Source organism: Gavialis gangeticus, unplaced genomic scaffold, assembly GCF_001723915.1.
Source record: "Gavialis gangeticus isolate Ggan-Ray unplaced genomic scaffold, GavGan_comp1, whole genome shotgun sequence".
Lineage (NCBI taxonomy): Eukaryota > Metazoa > Chordata > Crocodylia > Gavialidae > Gavialis > Gavialis gangeticus.
The window spans coordinates 22,613,735-22,633,072 of NW_017728997.1; the positions used below are offsets into that span (position 1 = coordinate 22,613,735).

At 51.9% G+C, this 19,338-nt stretch overlaps 1 protein-coding gene across 1 annotated transcript in view; it reads right to left on the minus strand.

The window, feature by feature from the left end:
• Positions 1-19,338, minus strand: part of PLXNA1 (plexin A1) — a 265,521-nt gene that overhangs the window by 95,790 nt on the left and 150,393 nt on the right. Inside the window, exon 10 of the mRNA XM_019504928.1 lies at positions 12,846-12,960. Coding sequence (XP_019360473.1) covers positions 12,846-12,960 — 115 coding nt within the window. The remainder of the gene's footprint in view (positions 1-12,845; positions 12,961-19,338) is intronic.

Here is a 19,338-nt window from a genome sequence, read left to right on the forward strand (position 1 = left end):
ATGTGCAGGATATAGGGCTGAAAATGCAGAAATGCAGGCAGTTCCGGCTTGTGGGAGGAACAGTTCAGCTGCACAGCTTGCAACTTTAGCAGCAGGATGTGCTTATGTTTAAATGTAATCACTAGGTTTCAGAGTCAACATGCATCAAGATGTTCCCTCCAAGGCTTCCCATTCACAGTGACTATTTCAAAGTGGTTGCAGATTCAAACATGTGGCTGCATCTGCCTCACCCCATTCACACCTGGAAGGTGCACTTGCTATGACTGACACCTGGCAATGACACTTTTTAGACACTGAGGTCCTGGAACACAGTTCCGTGACAAAGGTGGATTTCCCAGGAAGCCTTGCAATGCAGAACAGGCATTCATATCCACCACCCAAACCCCACACCCACACCCACTCCCAACGCAGCCCTTGCCTGGCAAACAAGAACCAGATCAGGATGATTTTAGAGCTGGCCAGTGACATGCTCTAATCATCCAGCAATGCTCTATAATACGAGGCCATTTCAGCCTCAATGTAGTGTCTGTGCTTGGTGCTCCAGAGCTCAGCTCCATTACATGTTGCACAAAGCCTCCAAAGTTAACAAAGCACTGAGATGTCACATTATCACACACCATTCTCCTGCAAACCTATGGGCGCTTGTTCTGCCCAAGCCAAAGAGGCACTGCAGGGCAGAGCAAGCTCTGGCAGAAGAGGAAAGGAGCTTGGGGAAGGACTCTGAGCAAAACATCTGCCAAGCTAGCATGCTTTACCTGTGCCCTGCCTGCTAATGCATGAACACCGGTACATCTAGTGGCTCAGCCCAGCTGGAGAACAGGTACCACCTGTGCCAGCTTGGGTAACCAGAGCTAGCACAGGACAAATGAGCTCAGGGCCAAGCGTCCGGCTCCCAGAAAGGAAGCCCTTCTTCACTGAAGGGCTGTGTGCTTACAGTACAGAGAACATGAGATGTAATGGTGGCTAGATCTTGGTACTTGCAAGCAGGCAGTCAGAATCCTCTCACCCAGAGCCCTGCCTGGGCACCTTGCTGCCATGACAGTCCCTGGTATCAGCACTGGGGCCAACAGAGCTCTGCCAGTGTGCCTCAGATCCAAGCCCATTACCACAGCCCCTTAGTTGTGACCCCACAGTAGCCTCTATTAGCCCAGTCCTGGAGTTCCCTTTTCCTCAGTCCTTGCCCTTGAGCCCTGAGGTACTGGACTGTGAGCAAGAACAATCTAAAATAAGCAGTGCACTGGGCAGGGGTGAGGGCTCAGAGGTGATACAACTCATGGGCCTAATATGGCAGCCCCTGTAGTCCCCCCAGGAAGGAAAACCCTGCCAGGAGCTCATGTCTACTGTCCACCTGAAGCCCAAGCTGCATGCTGCCCTACTAATGCATGCAGTCTTGCAAAATAAGCAATGGAGCCAGATGTGGCTCTCGTAGCAAGCTGAACATAGCAATCCCACTCACCCCTCACCCAGGAGGAGAGCTGGGTTTGGAGTGGAGTGCCCACACACTCTGCCTTGTACAATATAACCACAGAGATCTGATGCAACGGTGATGGACTGGGAGCACAATCAGAGTGGCCCCTGGCCAGCAAACACAGCCTCAACTTTGACCTGGGAGGGAAGGTAGTATGTGCCGTGGCTGAGTTACAGCTGCACCTGGCTCTGGGTTTTTAGTGGAGCAAGCCAAGAGCTCAGGGAACAGCAGTGAGCACCTGAGTCTGAGCATCCCCTTGTCAGCCAGCTCTGAGAAGAACCACTGGGGCTGCAGCATTGCAAAGCTCTCAACTTTTCACAGCATCCAGTTTGAGGGCTGCTCTCTAGGGAGCCCCAAACCCCAGTGTGCAAAGCACAGGGGAGCAGGGAGAGAGCAAAAATAAATGGGCCTGGACAGAAAAACAGCTCCATGGTCCCTCAGGATGATGCTTCAGCAACAATAGCCTGATGCAATCCCCAGGCCAGCCTTGCAGAGCCTGGCTGGGGACTTGTGCCTGAGACGCTACTCTTAAAAGTGCTGGCTTTAAATAAGGGAGAGAGAATAACATGTTTTGAAACAAATGTGTCTAAGAACAGAAACCAGGCTGCACCCAGGGACCTGCAGCTGCACCTCCTGGCAACCTGGCAGGAACCATGCACGATGCAAGCTTGATGTGGCGATCCTAACTCCAGGAACCACGGCTGAAACCAGAGGCAGCAAGAGCCAGGATCGAGGTGCCACTCTGCTACTCCTAACACCATCAAAGCACTTTACAGAGACCCCTGCCTCACAACAGCCCTTCTGCCAGCTCTGGCAGACAGAACTGCCCATAGGTGAGATGGACCCGCCTAGTCTGGAGGTTCGTCTCCAATGCAGACACGGGCCCTTAGGGGCTATATCCCATCAACTGGTTACCGAGCTCCAAGCAACAGGGATCCTATCACCGCCCGGATCCTCATTGTCACCATCAAGCTCCATCGTCTCCATTTTGCAGATGGGATGCATGAGGCGCAGAGAAGGGACGGGGCTTGTACAGTACTAGGACCCAAGAGTCCTGGCCCCTACACCCTAGACCATGCTCCCCAGGGTTGGTGCTAGTCTCACCTGGAGTTTTGGTAATCCTCTCAGCAAGCCAAGCCCGGATGAATGTTACATACTAGGCCAGGGATCCTCTCAGGCAGAGGCCTGGCTTTGGATCAGGAGAGCTGATAAAGTCTCAGCTCTGCCTGGGTCCTTGAAGCCACGATAAAGCAGCTTTCTCATGCAAGAAGTCCAGCTCCCTGCTGGTATGCTCTCAGATGTGTTGGGAACAGCCACCACCCATCATTCCTCCCCTCACCCTCACTCCCCGGTCCCCAGCTACCCCATCAAATAATTCAGCAGAAAATAGCCAGTGCACCTGCTACTCCTTCCAAGTGCCACCCTGAGGGCATTGACTCAGCCTTGCCCAGTGTGACGCCTTCTCCCACAGAAAGGCTGGTTCCCCTCACCCCATGGTGTCACTTTATGACCCAGCTTCTGCCTTCTCCCCACTCTACGCACCAACCAGGTCAAGTCCTCAGGCACAGCAAGCCTTCTGCGTACCCGCTTTGCTCGGGGTAGAGCTCGCCTTGCCTCTGGGAGTGATCAAGTCATACCATGTTTCTTTGTTGGGCTGGATTCTCCACAGGGGAAGTCCAGCAAGAGTCCCTTGCCTGGCACTTGCTGTGCAATGGGAAAACACCTGTTGCCAGACAGTACCCAGTAATCAAGATGCCCTGTGTCGATCAGGAGGTTAACTGGTATCCTCAGAAACAGGCTCTGCCCTACTCAGCCCCACTCCCTGCAACATCAGTGAACTGGTGGGTTATCGCAGAGCCCATAAATCAATCACAGGGCAAGATGGTTACTTCAGTGCAGATGCTCAGACATGCATTCCTTGGTTTCTGGCTTCAGGGACAGTTCATAGGAGGCCCAGAGCTGCAGATGCAAAATCAAAGCCTCCCCCCCACAACACCCCAACCTCAGGGCCAAGATTCATAACCAGGTGAGTGGTAAGACAACAGGGACTCTGCTCCCTTAGCTGTGTTTATGCCAGGGCTTTGCTTCATTGTAGTGAGACCTGAACAGCAACAGGCTTAGAGATGGGCAAATCATTGATTTTTTTTCTCTTCCCTGGCTGAACAGAGAAACTGAAAACACTAAAATGGTGTCAGCTTGACCTAAAACTGAGCCCTTTCCAGCTTTGTCAGCAAACAGGAAACCAGACTGAAATACAGCTTCAGGTTGACCAAAATGGTTAATTCAACCTGAAACAGAGTATTTTGTTTGGGGAGGAGGGGCAGCAATGGATTTATGCCATATTTCTTTTTAGCAAATATGAGCAAACTTAGTCTGGAAACATCATTCCTAAACAAAACCCAAACCCATTTGCTTTGAAAATGCTAAGACAATGCATGTCACTTTTTTCAATTCCCACCCCACCCCCTCATTTTTCCTGCCCAAATGACTCATTGGATTTAGCCTGAATTTAGGATCATTTTGGTCGACACAACACTGTGGTTTTTTTCTGGCAACTGATTCATCTGAAAAAAATGAATCTATCCACGTACTGGAAGAGAGGGAACAGGGGCACTAGGTCACAAATTACAGGTCACCAGCTACACAAAACTCAGTGGCAACCATGAAATCAGATGGTGGGGTCTATTCTAGGCTCTGCCACTGACTCACTTCATTCTGGGCCTCAGTTTTCCCTCTGCAAAATGGGGATAATGCCACTGACTGCCTCACCCCCTCTCCTTTGCAATGCATCACACATTATGGATTAAAATGAGCATTCTCCCTGCATAGCAAGACAGTCCCCTGGAGAGGATTCCTCCTCCCTTAAACAAAGCATTATACCCTTCCAGCATATCACCATACCTTCCATTTCCTTGTCCCTTGGTATTTGCTACTCCCTGTCACTGCCTCCCAGGCCCTGAGAAACTGCCTATCCCTATGTAACCACCAGGTTCCCATTCTCCTCATGCCCTCACACCATCTGCTACTGGCACACGCGCTTGCAGGCAGAACACCCTTCCCTGAGCTAGTCTGCAGACCCGCTAGCCTCTTCTTTAAGGCCCTCCTGAATATCCTCTCCCATGCTCGCAGAGAGCTGGCATGTGGATTCTGGGGGCCCCGGGCACAAAGTGGATAGGGAGCCCTTTAATGACATGACAGCAATGGCAGCAATTTTGCCTGAGCACATGTGCGGGTGCAGTCAATGTTTCACGTATTTGCTGATGTGTTCAGGAGCTTGTGGGTTGGCTCCCAGCAATATACAGCGTGTGTGGGGACATGGGTCACTCCCACCTTGTATCAGCGCTGGCTGATGTGTCTTGGGGCCTTGTCACGCTGGCCCATGACTTAAGGACAAACCTGTCCCCTCACAACAACAGCTGCTTTTGAGTGGTCCTTAAAAGAACCAGCTCATATTCCACGAAGCCTCTGCCACGTGGGAGCTGAGTGCCATGCCCCCTTAGCCTCACCCTCCGCTCTGTAATATTGCTCGCTGGGTCACCCCTGGGTGCTGTGAACTGCCCCCACAGTGCTCACAGATAACTTCTGTGTGCAGGCGCATGGCATGACAGGCACATGGTGCTTGCACACGCATCCACACACCCACCCACCCATTTTGCTGACTTGCTCTTTGGGCCAGAGCCAAATCCTCTGGTGACGTCACGTGTTCTGCATCTGTGGGGAGAGCTGTCTCATCCAGCAAAAATTTCACGCGGCTACAAAACAGGAAGCACCTGGTGCTGGGAGGCCCCCTCTCCCCAGCGAGCCGCATGGCCCAACGCCCCAGGCTGCAGGACCAGGAAAACCGCAGGGGAAATGCCTGCAACCTCATCCAGCCTCCCCGCTCCCCTGCAGCAGGGTTGGAAGGAATCTGAATGATGTGATCCCCAAGAACAGCTTCACAAGCTGATGGCACTCTCTCCTCCCCCTTACAAATGTCAGCTTGCTCCTTCCATGCTGGCAGAGGGGACACCTCCACATAGCCCCCCACTGACTCAGGGAATGTCGGCCCCGTTTCCCGCAGCTCCCTGACTTCACCATGGGGGTGCGGGGTGCTGCATCCTGATGCTCCTGTGCCCACCTCTGATTTTCCACTGGGCAGAGGGTAAAGAACAGGTGGGAAAGTGGTCATTTTGCCTTTTCCATGGCTGCCCGGATCAGCAGTGAGCACGCAGCTCTGTTGTTCCCAGTATATGGTGGGACGTAGGCAAGTTGGTCCAGGTCACTGGGAAAACAGTGGCGAGTGATCCCACAAGAGCCTCCTGGACATGTGGGGGTAAAGCTAGGGGCCAGAGGGCTTTCAACCGCAAGCTACAAGGCAGAGCCTTTTTGGCCCTCCTTTTTGGCTTTTACTGCCCTCCTCCACCCGTCTCTCCACCTCTCCCAGTCATTCAGACCATCTCCTTCCCCCTCTGTCTGTCTGTCACTCCCTGTCCCTCGGCTCTTGCTCCAGCTCCCCTCTTCATCTGTCCCAGCAACACCTTTGCTCGTTTGCTGTCTCTCCTCCCTTCACCCCAGGTGCCCATTACCTCCTCCCCATGTCCTTCTACCCAGGCTCCTCCATAAGTGTGTGCATTTTCCCACTCCCCTTCCACCCCTTCAGTTACCACCTCTCTCTCTCTCTGCCTCTTCTCTCTTCTGAATTCCTCTGGACACCCTTTTTCCCCTCCCAGCCAGGCAATACCAAGCTAAGGGCAGCACAACATATGGCCTGGCTTGGATACCCAGAGGTGGCTTGGCCAGAAGCTGGTGAGTGGATGATACGGTTGGGATATCAGGGCTGGGTGCCGTTTTGAGGAACTGGGCATCCTCACAGAAAAGAGCCTACATTCGACTCTTGGCCTCTTGCTCCTCAGGGTTGTCTAAGCCAGGCCTGGTGTCTGGTGGCTGGGGCTCTGCCTGTATGGGACACAGGAGGAAGGAAGACTGACCGTCAGCCCCGGCCTCTGACTCCCCAAAGTCCCTTCCCATCTGACCAGGCCCCAAAGTGTGACCAACCACAGCCCAGGGGCTCTGCTCTCTCATCAGGGAAGGCAGCAGGTGGCAATTCCCCAGGGATCCCCTCAGCCCTGCCCTGGTCTCCTGGCTCAGCTCAGAGCAGCACCTACTCTCCGGCCCGGAGGAAGACAGCCAGCCCAGAGCTGAACACATTCAATTCTCCACAGATAGTCACAGCTGGAGACTTCCAACATGCTCCTCCTCTCCACATCCAGCCCCCTCCACCCGCAGGCACGCGGGATCCACCCTCAGTGGAACAGCCTTTTATTAAAAGATAATTCAGTTTTAATTGCTGATCGTGTTCCCCAGCCGCCAGGAATCAGGAGCAGGAAGGTGGAAGAAGGAAGGAGACAGCAGCTGTTTTTCCTCACACCCTGGCAAAGTCAAGAGGGCAAAGAGCTATGTGGTGTTAACCCTTAGAAAACCAAGCCTCCCACATCCAGGGGATCAAAGCCCTCCAATGACCTCAGGGAAATGCTGGCTGTTCCCTGGCACTGCCACCCAGATGTGGGTGAATGAGCAACTCCCACTGATCCATGATCTCTCCCTATCCTGCTCTCCTCAGTCACTGCCCCAGGAAGACCCAGGGGCATGCGCCCTGCACTGCTCTCTGGCGCCCGCAGAACACACCTGATGTGCCATGGATGCCATAGTACTCCACCGACTCCAGAGAGAGCTTAGTGGGCAACGGCTGCCCTGGAGGTGCTAGGAGGGAAAAGCCAGCAGGAGCTGGGTGCACGTCTCAGTGGGTGCAGAGGGAGGTTTCCATTTCTGTGCCAGCCTTCCCGCCACAGTCAGATAAGCAGAAACCTAGACAGACCAAGCACAGCTTAAAATACCTCAAAGCATTAGACTTACACCCACGAAAGGCTGGAAATTCAGTGCCTGTGCTGAGTCTCCATCCTTCATCTGCCCTGCCATGGTCTGGTACCCGGCTGCCTCCACACATACAAAGGACTCACTAGGCTGTTTGTCAGGACTCCTTTGGTTTCACGGGAACAGGCTTTTTGGGGACAGTGGCATGACCCATCAGCTCCTGCCAGGATGTGCATCCCACAAGAGCAGCTGCTCTGATCATATCTTGACCTCCCCTGCCAGGAACTAACTAAGCCACACAAGAGTAAAAACAAGCTTTGCTGAGCCGTTCCAAACCTCACGCAAGGCTCCTGGCCAGTTTGAGCCTGAACCAAAAGGGCCAGCTCCCCCATGCCTCGAGTCTGTACACAGTTCTCAAGCGCTGTCTGCACGTCACCGAACAGCCACTGTAAGACTGAGGGCAATACCCAGCAGTGGCAGGATTGCATTTCCAGAGGGCGTTCCAAAACTCTGCCTGCAAAGATTCACGCATGCACTCAGTTAGTGGGCATGTAGAGGCTGCTTGCTGGCTAATGGCCTTGGAAATCCCTACAATGAGTACAAAATTTAAGTTGAATTGTGGCCCCTAACCTGCAGCTCTTTTCAGGGAAAGGCAACATGGGGTCCCATATCTCTTGGGACACCTTTACAAAGATACCTCGTCTGTCTCTCTGTGCACACAACAAAGCTCTTCCAGTATCCAAGAGTCCAGCTGCACTTGTTTCTGGCTGGTGTATCCTCACCAGTAATTACAGTTTTACAGGGCAGCTCCTAGCATTGGAGATCCTCATGCAACCCTACAGATGTCACCTCCTGCCCTGAGCAACACCGTGAAGTGGCTGAGAGCGGAGCCAGCCCTCCAGCTGGAATTCAGCTTATTTCCATTATCGATGTCTGAGGCAGAACAGAGTCTCACCAGCTCCCCCACCCCATCTCTGCCCAGCTCATAGGATCAATGGGCAGTGAAAGCCTGTGTCAGTCGCTGCAGTCAGCAGAAGGGACCCAACACAACCCACATGCACCCACATATGTGAGGAGCTGTGGGACAAGGGGAGGGGCTGGCAGGCAGCACTGCCAAGTGGAATCTCATTTTCCCTATCTGCCACAGCCCTGGGGAAATGACAGCTGCCCATCTCTGCTAGTATTGTGGGAATCAGAGCTGTGAATGGCTGGGAGGTACTAGCACAGCTCGACACATCATGCATCACCACTAAGATGCCCAATCTTGGCCAGATCTGTCAAGAATGCAAGAGTATGACAAGAAATTGTCCTTTTTCTTACAGAGACAACCCCGGGAGGTACAGCTACCCCAGACTGCATGATGGATAAGACAACCAGACACACAGGAACTAGGAAGCCTGGGTTCTGGTTACACCAAGTTAGGTTTTCCTGCCTTGCTCAGATGAGTTGAGTTTGGTGGGAGCAGGATCAGGCCCTCTGAATTCAGTACAGCCACTTAAATGACTGAGGTGCACAGGAGTTGGCCTGGCATAAATAAAGTCACTCCCTTGCACATGCTCTCCCTTTTATGAGAATAATCCTGCGGCCAGTGACTGGGCTCTGGATGAGTAATTGTGCAACTTGCTGGCTCCTTCCTGGAGGGCCAGGCTCCCAGAGATGATAAAGGGTGAGTGGGGGAAGAAAAATTAATTGTTCGTTGCCGGAAGCTCGACCTATTCAATGCAGAGCAGCCGCTCGTTGGCCTTGAGCAGCAGCAGCAACAGGAGCCAGAGTGGAAATGACACAGTGAGAAGGAAGTGAAAAATACTGCCAAGGGCACCTCAGCCTCACTGACGCTCACTGTCAGATCTGTCTGGTGCCATGTGGGAGGTGGACAGGGGTGGGCCAACCCGGTAGCACCTCAGGGGATCCCTGGTCTGTGCCACCCCCCACCAACAATGATAATAGGGAACTTGGGAGACAAAAGCAACAGAGGTGAAGGAAGGTTTTCCACTAAGGGAAGAGGAAGTCTGCCTATGCTATGCAGGGAACAGAACTGCAAGCGATATTAGTGCATACAAAGTCTCCAGAGAGCCAGGCTGATCCAGGGGCACATGGGCATGTTTAAAAAGCATCTCCCAGGTGCGAAGACGACTGGGAGGGGCCCAAGTCACAAAAGAGGCTGGCTGCCAGGCAAGTGTGTGAGGCTAGGGTTAGATACTGCTGCTGTGAAGGGTGGCAGCGCTTTAGGGAACTCAAGTCTTCTCCCACGTCCTAAAGACTGGGAAGGGTTTTGGGGAAGGTGCCCTCTGCTGTGGGAGGGAGCATCACTAGCCCAGCCAGGACTGCCCAACCATACAGAGGGAAAGGGAGACTTTTCCCCTATTCCCTTACAAGCAAATTGATTCACAGAGGGAGGAAAGTTCTAGCCATCCTCATTGTCCTTTGCTCCCTGGGAGACCTGAAGTGCCATGAGTTCTGTCACCTGTCAGCTCCCTCATTAAAGGTGTTTGCTTGGGAAGAGGTTTCCTGAGATGGCTCTGACAAGTGCTTTCTCCAAAGAGAAACTCATTTGAACAATCTCCATAAAGAAGTCCAGTCACTTCTTTCCTATTACCAGACATGAGGTAGAGAGAAAGGGTGCACAGAGCTGTTAACAAGGGCTGGGGGTCAGGGCGGCAACAAGCACTTGTCTCAAGTGAGGCTCTGGATTGTGCTAGGGAAGGCTCATCATCTCCAGCACTCCCAGTTAATTGCTGGGGAGGGGAAGTCAAATGGGAAATACTCACTTTCGTTTGCTGCTAATTTCCCCCTTAATTCACAAGGCACTTCCACCTCCCAGAGTGAGGCACTATTCTCCCCAGCTAATTCTGATCCAGGGGTGCTCAACCCCAGCCTGTAGAGCCATGGCATCTGGGCCTGGACACCACCCATCCAGCCTTCATGGCAAAAATGTTGACCACTAGTGCTCTGAGCTGTTCATGCCCATCAGACAGAATTATGAGCTGGGGGCTGATCCCTGGAGTGGGGAAGAGATGGCCAAAGACAGCACCCAAAATCCAGTGCAAGGTTATTTTTAAGCTGATCAGCACAACTTGGCAGTGAGAGGATGTGTGTGTTGTGGGAAGGGGGTGAGGTTACGGCCCTTTCAGCCCCATGGGGATACTCATGGTTTAAAAGCATGAGCAAATCTCTCCCTTAGGTATTTACTGAGTGCCCTTTCCTTGCAGAGTAGTCAGCAAAGCAGAATTTAGGAAACCATCATCTGCACATGCAGCAGTGCACATCCTGGCAGCAGAGCAGAACCTCCAGCTCCAGCTGTTGCCACAGCTCAGCTCTGTCTCTTCTCTGGGCTCCATGCACCACTGCATGTAGGTGCCTAGCCACGGCAGAACGGGAGGCAGTGCATCACCCACCCATTCCCCAAAGCACTCATGGAGACTACCCCCCTGCACCCACATCTCGGCCAAGCCACTGCTCCTGACAGGCAGCTGTTTGGTGCCTCCATGTGGACAGGTTCTGGTGAGGAAAGCGTTAGCGGTGCCAGAATCAAGCTGCGCAGGGAAAAGGATGGAGTGGCAAGCGGCAGGTTCTAACAGAGCAGTCCTAACACACGGCTTTTTAAGAGAGCCCTTTTCTTCCAATTTAGCAGAGGGTGACAGGAAGCCCAGAGCTCTGCTGAATGCAGACACCCCTGTGGGCCGAGAAGTCCTCATTACTCACCAGGCTCATAGCAGCATGCCAGGCAGCTCGCAGCACTGGGATAACAAGAGCAGCAGCCACCTGTGGCGCAATCAGAAGGGAAATTCATCCTCCTGCTTCAGGGCACCAGCTGACTGCCAGAGGGTGTCAGGAAGGAAATTCCCTTCACCCCAGCCAACGTAACCTTGGACAAACAGCCATACGGACGCGGGGCTAGCAGCATGCACTGGGCTGGTGGTTGGCATAGCCGGGCCTCAGGTCCAATTCTGAGGTAAAACCAGGTATCAGTCCTGCTGGGAAGGTGTGCAGCACAGCATGAGCAAAACCCCAGTTCCACTAACATCAAGAGCAGTTTGGATATAGTCTTCAACAGAGCCAGGGTTTCACATCATGCTGTTCTATAGAACCTGCCACCCCGTCACTGTGACCACCTCAGCCCTGGCAAGGCTGAATACTCCCCACCCCTGGGAATGGCATGAGCCCTGGCCTAAATGCTAAGCAGCAATTCATACTGTTGGGTACCCAGCCTGAGACCCATTAAAGGGACCTAGTTTGGAGAGAGATCAAGTCCTCATTGTGCAAATCTGGCTGCTTTAAAGGCATCTCAGACAGGGTGCCCAAAAATCGCACTGCTTTTGAAACACTGGCTTTTTGCAGGAGGACCAATCCAGCATCAGCAGCAGACTAGAACAGTCTGACAAACCTATTGCTCACCAGCTTCTACAAACCTCCCCGGTCCATTTGCAGACATGGCTGCAGTAAGACAAATATGGGGTGATTCCTATCTGTGCCGGTGCTCACCAGAAGTGCTGTTTCTACAGATCGATTGAAATTTGGGCAAAATGTATACAAGTCTCCAACTCCAGGAAGCGATTGCTGTCGAGTTACTCGGGGGACCTTGAGAATGCAGAGCCTGAAGGGTTAAGGTTCCCTCTGACTTAACAGAGGATTTGAAGCCACCTTGATAGGCTGAGACAGGGAGAGAGGAAAGGAAGCACGTGTGAGCTGGTTTATAATGAACCTACTTTTCCCAAGGCCTTGCTCTTAAATAGCTCATGCAGTGACTGAGCATCAGGACAAGTAAAGGCACTACTGAGGGCTGGAAAAGCAGGGAAACCACCCTCTTGTTTGGACCCAAAGAATCCCCACAAGGACGGCAGTGCATATACGAGTTCCTCAGTTTGGCGGACACAAATTGCATGCAGGATTGATCTGAAATGCAAATCTTCTGGATCTCCTGGCAAACCAGACGGGAAGAAAAGGAGGGAGAAGGGGGAACTGTTTAGTTTTCAAGGGGTTTTTAATGCCCCGCCCCCACCCCCAACTGCCCTGTTTTGGGGGTTTTTTTAATTAAACGTTGGCAATTTTTTTAATGAAAGTGTCAATGTTGAAAGGAAAATTCACAGCTCTCCATTTGGGAAATATCAAAACAAAATGTTTCAACTTCTTCTGAAGGTCTTTTTTTTTTTGCTTTGGGGTTTGAGTTTTCTATTGTTTTCAGGGCAGAGTAGTTGCCATATTCAATCTGAACACACAAAACGGTTTCAATCCCCATCACAGCATTCTCCAACATGTAAGGAATTTGCCAAAAACCCACAGCAGTTCCACTGTCATCACCGCCCCACCAACACAGGGCCCAAGTGCAAGGACCCCTTTCTCAGATGGAAGCACAACCAAGTAGGACAGGGAGGACAGCTTGTGAAAGGGCCCTTCTCCCTCTTGCAGTTCACTGGTATTCTCCCCTCCAAAATAACAGATAGTCCGAACAGAGTCCCACGCCACAGACCCCAGCACAGACCAGAGAGGCAGATGGAGGGGTAAGGGAGCCAGCTTTGCAGAAGCTTACCTCAGACATGTTCACACGTCCTTCCTGGAAGGAGCACTCCGCAGCATTGTGGGTGCAGATGTGACGGTATTTACACCAGTGGCATGGGAACGAGCCATTCACGCAGGAGAGGCAGCTGCAGGAAAAGGGAGCAGATGATCAAGTATTAAGACCTGATGAGGCAGTGACCCCCTACAGTGCCCAAGCGCATCGCAGACTGTACATAGGGATCAGACATCCACCACTGAAACGTAGTTGCTCGCAGGGTGGAAGACAACAGAATAATTCAGGCTGTGACATGAAAAGGTGTATGCATCCCACTGAAATCACAGAGGGCGATGGAGAGGGAGAATGGAACTACTCGTGGTCAGATGTGAGCAGCATCTTAGTCAAATGCTTCTCGCATCCCGATTTTCTCATCAATACAAGAGGATTTTAAATCATGCAGTGAGGTCAATCTCTCCTTCGCATCTCAGCCACATGATTGTGCCTGGTGGAGCACAGCGTACACAGCAACACCCAGCACTCAGTGTGGGGACAGTGGCTCCTATGGACTCACCCCATCCACTCAGAATCATAGACAAGCACTGGAAGGGACCTCAGAAGGTCATCTAGTCCTCGTAGAAGGCAGGATCACTCTTGACTAAGCCACCCCAATCAAGTGTCTGTCTAACCCAGGACTGCTCAACTTTCCAGTTCTGCAGGCCGGATAAGCAGTGCAGGGCCAAATCCTGCACGCAGGGTTAGCACGCAGGTGCAACCTGGTTCACGGGCCTGGCCCCGGTGCTGCGGCTGGCCATGCAGGAACCCATACACTGAACTGGCTGCAACCCCATGTGGTACATGGGGCCAAGTCATTTGGACTGGGGGATGGCCCACTGGTCCAGAAATTTTGTAAGGGGTAAAGAGAAGCAGTGTGAATTGGCTCCCTGAGCCACAGATATTAACACTGTCACCTCTCCACCACCAAATTTCCGGATCTGTTGGAAGCCCCACACGCTGGACGACACAGCTCTACAGGCTAGGTGCAGCCCATGACTATGGGTCAAGTATCTCTGGTCTAACCAGCTCTTAAAAGGACCCGAGGATGGAGACTTTACAGCCTCTCAGGGAAGCCTGTTCTGCTGCGTAACCACCCTCAGACTGAGAAAGTTCTTCCTAATATCCAACCTACATTTCTCTTGCTGCAATTTGAGACCATTGTTCCTAGCTCTGTCCCCTGTGGCCACAGAAAATAGTTTATCTCCATCCTCCATATAAACACCCTTCAGGTATTTGAAGACTGTTATCAAATCCACCCCTCTCCCTCAATTTTCCCTTCTCCATACTACATCACAGCTTCTGTGCTGAATCGCCCACTCTGCAGCCTGCATAAACAGCCTTTACAAAGCTTGCGGCATCTCTCCCTCTCATCCCCTGGCCCTAGCCACGCACTCCTCCTCCGCTCCCCGTCATGACGCCTGCCACGTGGTAACAAGCAGGGGACCTGTGACCCCTCTCCCTAACTTGACAGGCCTGGGCACTTCCCTTCCCGCCTGCCTGCCTGTGAGGGGGCTGAATCGCAGACTTTGTCAGCTTTATTTTTGGTTTTATGAAAGGCAATTTTAGCAAACAGAGTCAGAACAAGGACCCTCCAATTGCAGGGAGGGAAAAAAAAACCCACTGCATTAATGCATGCTCATTCAGAGCTAAATTATAACTGGCCAAAGGTTGGGTCAGATTAACATTTTGAGACTGTAGTGCCTTTCACTCCCTCACAATGCCGCGTGTGTGACCCCTCTGTCTGCTCCCCTCGCATCCTCAGCCTGCAGCCGGGCTGTGCGCGTGCTGGCTTCCCCCTTCCCCGGCTGTGTGCAAGCCTGACTCGCAGTCCCTCGCTCCCTCCTGGTTCTCTTCCTCTCTCTTCTGCATCTCCCCAGGGCCTATGTTTAACCATTGTCTGGCTCTGCAAGCCGCACTCCTGCACTTTGAAGTCCCTGCGTCAGAGCCGCCCCACAAAGGAGCAGCTTTGGTAGGAAACAAACATGGCAGGCAAGAAGCCTTTCTTGCGCTCAGAGAAAGCACAAGGGCAGCCTTTCCAAAGGACCCTCCTTAGGGCTGGATGAGAAAAAGAGATACCGAGTCAGCTCAGCCCATCAGGCAAGCCCTGATGAAACCAAGCACAGCTACCCAGCAGGAAGCCCCAGAAAAGCCCAAGGGCCTCCTTCCACCCAACCGTGATAGCACTGGGACTGCCCTGGTCTGCACCAACTCCAAGATGGGCAGAGGGAGCCACAGCAGAAACACCAGCCAGACCAGCATAGAGAGAAGAGAAAACAGATGCACTCGCACTGGACCCCGCTGCCCCAGTCTCCACCAGTGTCATCTTAGCCACCAATCCTGCCCACCTGCTTGTCAGTCTGGCCTGAGGCTGTCCTGGCGAAACTCCCTCAGCGCAAGCAAAAACAACCGAAGGGCTTATTCACCTGGGAATGATCCTAGTACCCTAAACGGTACATCAGTCCTAGTCTAAAATCATGTAGTCTAGGAACAATTGTGACAAGCTGGCCAGCTTTTGAAGGTACCAAACCCTGTCCACATTAGGCACCAATGCATTTGTAACAGCACTGAGTTACAACTTGCTAGCTAACAGGGTCCTCAGAAGCACACTTTCCCTTAGTTGAGGCAAAGCCACTACAGTGCTGATACACATGAACAAGCTTGATCTCTCCCGTGGTTTTCCTCACTCTTGATCTGAAGTGCTATGGCCCCAATTCATGTCCAGAGCTGGCACACCCAGAGAACTGCTAGCAGGGATAGCAGTGTCCCATCACAAGAGGCCTGGTTCTTCTACAGCACGGGGCACAACATATGGCCCAAGAGACACATGCAGCCAGCCTGTGCAATCCCAGTGGCCCACCAGAATCCTTCATCACATCAATGAGCTGCATGTAAAAGCACTTAGAAAGCAAAAGAACGTGCCCCGTGTCCTCTCTGCACAGTCCTCTCTGTCTTCATTAACCAGTGTGTAGAGCTGAGCCAGCTTCCTGCTTACAAAGGCACTGGGGGGGTCTCACATCCATTCAGGCAAGTCCCACTACAGCAGCCCCCCTCTGGAAAGTGTCCCTTGCCAGAGGCAAGAAAGTGGGCACTGTGCACCTCTGCTCTACACTGACAGAAGTCCAGCACTGGAGGATCAATGTGGTTATTAAACAGGAGAAATCTCAATAAATAAGTGGGGTCTCTACACAGCCAAAATGTCCCTGAAATTACCCTTCCTTTCCAGGTCACAGCACCATGGACCTCAGTTGCTCCATTAACTAGGGGCCCATCTCCTCTGCAGTCAGGGATACAGTCAGGGTCCAGCCACTTTGTGGGACGACAGAGTTCAGTAGTGATGCCACAAAACTGACTCTTCATACATGTCCGTGAGGCTGTCTACAAGACCCTCACCTCAGTCACAAGCCAGGTTCACAAGATGAAAGACTGTCACAAAACCAAACCTGTCCTGGCAGCTGGAAAACAAGGACAGGCACTGGGGCATAAATGAAGTGGGGGACATAGCTGTCTGGATTAAAAACACAAGGGAAAAAAAAAAGACAAAAGATCTTAGCTCCAGAAATGACTATCCCAATAAAGGCTCAATCCTGTTCCTACTGACTTCAAGGAGAGCAGAATTACCCCCAAAGCATGGCAACCTGCTTAGAAATACCAGGCCTGATTCCAGCCTTGGCATAAAGGAACATCCTTCCACTGGCGTAAGTGGAAAGGCTGCCCTCGAACCCCAGTGCTGAGCGAGTCACGCTTCCAGCAAGCCAGACACGACAGCAAACCCTGTGGGATCTTCTCAGGGAGGGCGGTTTTAGGGAGAGCTCAGTCTGCAATGAGAAGAAATAGAAAGAAGAGCTCCTAAGAAAGAGACAGTCTCCAATGCAGGGATCTATCGTGCTGAACTCCTTTCCCTCCTAAAGAATTGTCACTTCAGAGGTGCTAGGATAGCACACGGAGGCCAAGTGTGATACGGATGCCAGGGCAGACAATCAAGGTACAGATAAGCCCCAGTATCAACCCTTCACTTGGGGCTTTGCAGGGACAAAACTCCTCGCCCTGGAGCTTCACACGCCATTACGTATACAGTGAGAGCTGTTTAAATCCATGCGTATGCACTAAGGAAATATTTAATTAAGCTGCTTGCAAGGGGCTGGAAGTCATTTCCATGTTTCGCTCACATTTTCACTTCCAAATGAACAGCCCTTTTAGCTTTACCCACAAATATGTTAATTGAGATGCTCCTTATGCAAATATATGCAATTTTATTTCAACTGCAGATATTCAACTTAAAAGCACAGCCGTGGTCTCCTATCTCCAGTAGCTTTGATGGAGGGAGGTGCAGAGAGGGGGAAAAAAACCCAACCAAATAAACAACAAAGCAAAAGGATTGTTTCTATTCTCCATCCCTCCACTGAGGGCTCAAGCCAGGACTGGGAAGCAAACAATTCAACTACCAAAGTGGTGGACACCGGCCAAAAACCAGCAAATAGAAAAACAGCAACCGTGGAAAGGACAGCTCAGATAAGTGCCTAGGTACCAGCGTCTGATGGGGTGAACATGCACGGCGGGGCAGATTGTTTTGGGTCACAGAGATCAGCATAACTTAAGAGACTAGAATGAAACTGAGCTAAAGCAAATACAGCCTGAACAGCAGGAAATAATTCCTACTGATCTCTCAGGATATGGAGCAGACTCTCCAGCCCACATCAACTGGGGCACTTGAACCAAGACTCAATAAAGCTGAGGAGAACATGCAGTAGAGGGCAGTCCCAGATGGGACCAAAGAGGCCTCCTTCCCCTGGGAGATCCAACAGGCAACCTTCAATCCAGACCTTCCCCATGTTACTGTCCAACCTAACCAGTCTTTGATTTGTACCTCTTTGCAACTGTGGACCAATATCCCCAGCCTATTCTACTGTTCCCCTGTATTGAGTGCGACCAGTCCCACAGCATGGGCTTGATCCTAAAGAGGTACTGAGTAGCATCAGCTCCTGGTTGGTACCTTGTAGGAAGTCCAGCTTAGCATGATGTTATATTGCACCTAAATATCTCCTATTAGCCTAAGTGGGCTAACTCTGCAGCAGCCCCAAGGCTGTAAGTTTGGCCCAACTGAACTCATGTACTCTACCATTTAACCACACTAGGATCTAGCTGATTTCTTAGCTTTGCTGTCACCTGCCAGGAGATAAACCTACCTTTAGAGACTCTCATGTACTGTCCTCAAAGCAGCCCTCATGCTGGGCATATGGATTTTAATTCCCTAACTTACCCCTTCATGCTCCTTCTAACTTAACACACTCCTTTTTAGCACCCCTGTTTTTGGAGCTTGGCATCACATTACCACCCTCTGCCACCAGGATGTCAAAATTATGTTATTCCTGTTACTCATGCCCTAGTCTCCAGTGGCATTTTAGCTCCGTTCCAACGAGTTCCCAGATTACTGCAGACTGGGCAATGCGTCTACAGACCGCACGGCAAACTAGAACCTGGACAGCAGGGACCCTAGGCCAGAATGTGTTCTAAAGCACGGCTCGAATATGCGTCGGACATGCTCACCTTAGCTAGTGAATGCTGCCAAGCAGAGTGGGCTTTGAACTGAAACTGAGTTGCTAAAACCCTGCAACTCAGAGTAGGGAGACATCTAAATGGCTCTACTCTTCCATCGTGCAACAGCAGCCTGAGCTCTTCCCACTGGTGACACCAAAGTGAAGCCTGAATTGTACAAACCATATTAGGGTTTAAGGGTGTCGGTCAAGCCCAGCACTGCTGTGAGGCCGCACCACCTTTCCCCGCCACCCCCCTTTTCCTGCATGCTTTGTTCAGCACTGAAACACAGAACAGCTCTGAGAGTGCCATGACCCTGACACTTTTGCATCAGCCCCCTCAATCCTTGCAAACTGCCGTGGGCACAAACAGACACTATTGCCCTGGCACATGCCTGTGTCATGCTCCAAAGGCTTTCATCCTAATGACCAGCCCCAGACCAACTCAGTAAGAAAAGTCAAAGCTGAGATTTTGAAGCATGAGAGGCTTCTCCAAATGTTTCTGCAGACTGGTCCGGTCAGACTACCCTGGCTGCCAAAGCAGAAGAGCAAGCTGAAGCTCTCTGGTCTTGGCACATCCTGCCAAGGTCGGGCTCTACTTTGTGTCTGGGGTTTCATCCCCAGTGTGTCCATTTGTCACTCCTGCCGGTTCCTGATGCAGTAGCAGGTTGCTTGGCAGCATGATGCCATCTGTGCCGTCTCTCTCCTTCCCACAGCCAGGCATTCTTCCCTCAGCACTTACTGTCTAAAAGGCTTTCACCATTTCGGATAATTAGAGGAAGTCACACTCACATCCTCCCTTGTATATCGGACCCTGCAGCAGGAACATCCTCTCCCAGAAGGCCAGTTTCCACCAGCAGTCAAGCCGAGCTGGAAACAATTTGATGCCAAACACAGGTTCGGATGCAGATGAGGCACCCTGGACTGGCTCTGCTGCTGGG